Source organism: Cyprinodon variegatus, unplaced genomic scaffold, assembly GCF_000732505.1.
Source record: "Cyprinodon variegatus isolate N-32 unplaced genomic scaffold, C_variegatus-1.0 Scaffold4021, whole genome shotgun sequence".
Lineage (NCBI taxonomy): Eukaryota > Metazoa > Chordata > Actinopteri > Cyprinodontiformes > Cyprinodontidae > Cyprinodon > Cyprinodon variegatus.
This window is the reverse complement of record NW_015154474.1, coordinates 3,690-5,174: the sequence shown is the minus strand read 5'-3', so window position 1 is coordinate 5,174 and position 1,485 is coordinate 3,690. Positions and strand designations below refer to the sequence as shown.

Below are 1,485 nucleotides of genomic sequence, written 5' to 3'. Positions count from 1 at the left end.
AGAGAAGCTGTGCAGCTCTGTCCTCAGTTCTCAGCTCCCAGTCCTCCAGTCTCAGAGAACTGGACCTGAGTAACAACAACCTGCAGGATTCAGGAGTGAAGCTTCTATCTGCTGGATTGAAGAGCCCAAACTGCAAACTAGAAACTCTCAGGTAAATGATCTACATCCTGCTGAAACCAGAGTTCTGTGCATTAGCTGTTAGTGAAGAAGCCTAAAATGTTACTTTGGTAAAATATTGAACTTTGCTTGACTGAGCTTTATTACCTATGAAGACAAATCACTGCTTTATTGCTTATATCAGCTTCATTTCATGCATGCATTGATTAATGTTTCATAACAGATGTTTCTATGTCTCCTCAGGCTGAGTTACTGTAACCTCTCAGAGAGAAGCTGTGCAGCTCTGTCCTCAGTTCTCAGCACCCAGTCCTCCAGTCTCAGAGAACTGGACCTGAGTAACAACAACCTGCAGGATTCAGGAGTGAAGCTTCTATCTGCTGGACTGCAGAGCCCAAACTGCAAACTAGAAGCTCTCAGGTAAATGATCTCTATCCTATTGAAATAAGATTTATGTCCATCAGTCCCTATCAAAGACAGGATTTTAAACACACAGTAGTCCAACAGGCGACACATTGAAGCAGGAGGGGGACTGGCATGGGGTCTTTCAGACCTCAGTTCTTTTCACTCTGCCTGGGTATAGGGCTGGGCCTTTGGGGTTGTTTCTAACTCTCCTTGGGCTCTCTGGCCTTTGGCTTCGGTTAATTGTCCAGCTGCTGGGATGGGGAGGCCAGTTCCTGGGATTGAGTGGGGGTCCAGGACGTTGGATGGTTCTGTCCTGCCCTAAACCTTTACGCAGCCCACGCTTGCAGGCAGGAGGGGAATCTATGGGTTGTCTGGTGCTTGGGCTCAGGAGGCTGGTGTGCCGTACTTGGCCTAGGGGTAGACTGCCTGGGTTATGATTGCAGCCAGGGGTATGAGAGGACCATACGGAGGTGGGGGCCTGGAATGGCTGTGGCTGGCTGGGGGCAGGGTGGGCTTTTCGGCAGGTGGCTACCTGCTCTGGCGGGGTGCAATTTGTAGGAGGATGTTGTGGTAGGGCTGTGTCCGGCACATTGGTTGGGGTTTCCCTCCTGGGAGTGGGCCTAGGTTGGTGTTTTGGGCTGGTCCTGGGTAACAGTGCTTCTCTTCTCCCTATTGTGGCGCCAAGTTCCGGACCCTCTTTTTTTGACTGCCCCCTTCTCACGCTGAGGGTATGGGGATCTCCTCCTCCATCTGTGGGCCTGTTCCTCCAAGGGGGATTGGCCCACAGACCCGAGAGAATAGTTAATGTATGAGGAGTGTAAGAATATTTTTAGTTTATGGGTTAGGGTGGGTCAACATATGATCTTTCTTTTTCATTTTCATCAGAACTCTGGCTGCAGCATTTTGGATCAGCTGAAGGCTTTTAACTACAGTTTGTGGACTTCCTGATAGTAAAGAATTACAATA

The 1,485-nt window shown here is 49.3% G+C and overlaps 1 protein-coding gene across 1 annotated transcript in view; it reads left to right on the top strand.

Annotated features, from left to right (window-relative positions):
* Positions 1 to 5: 5 nt before the first annotated feature.
* LOC107081301 (ribonuclease inhibitor-like) overlaps positions 6 to 1,485 on the top strand; it is a gene marked incomplete at both ends in the record, with an annotated part of 4,159 nt that continues 2,679 nt past the window's right edge. The window contains one exon of the mRNA XM_015369499.1: positions 6 to 151. Within this exon, the coding sequence (XP_015224985.1) occupies positions 6 to 151 (146 nt within the window). The remainder of the gene's footprint in view (positions 152 to 1,485) is intronic.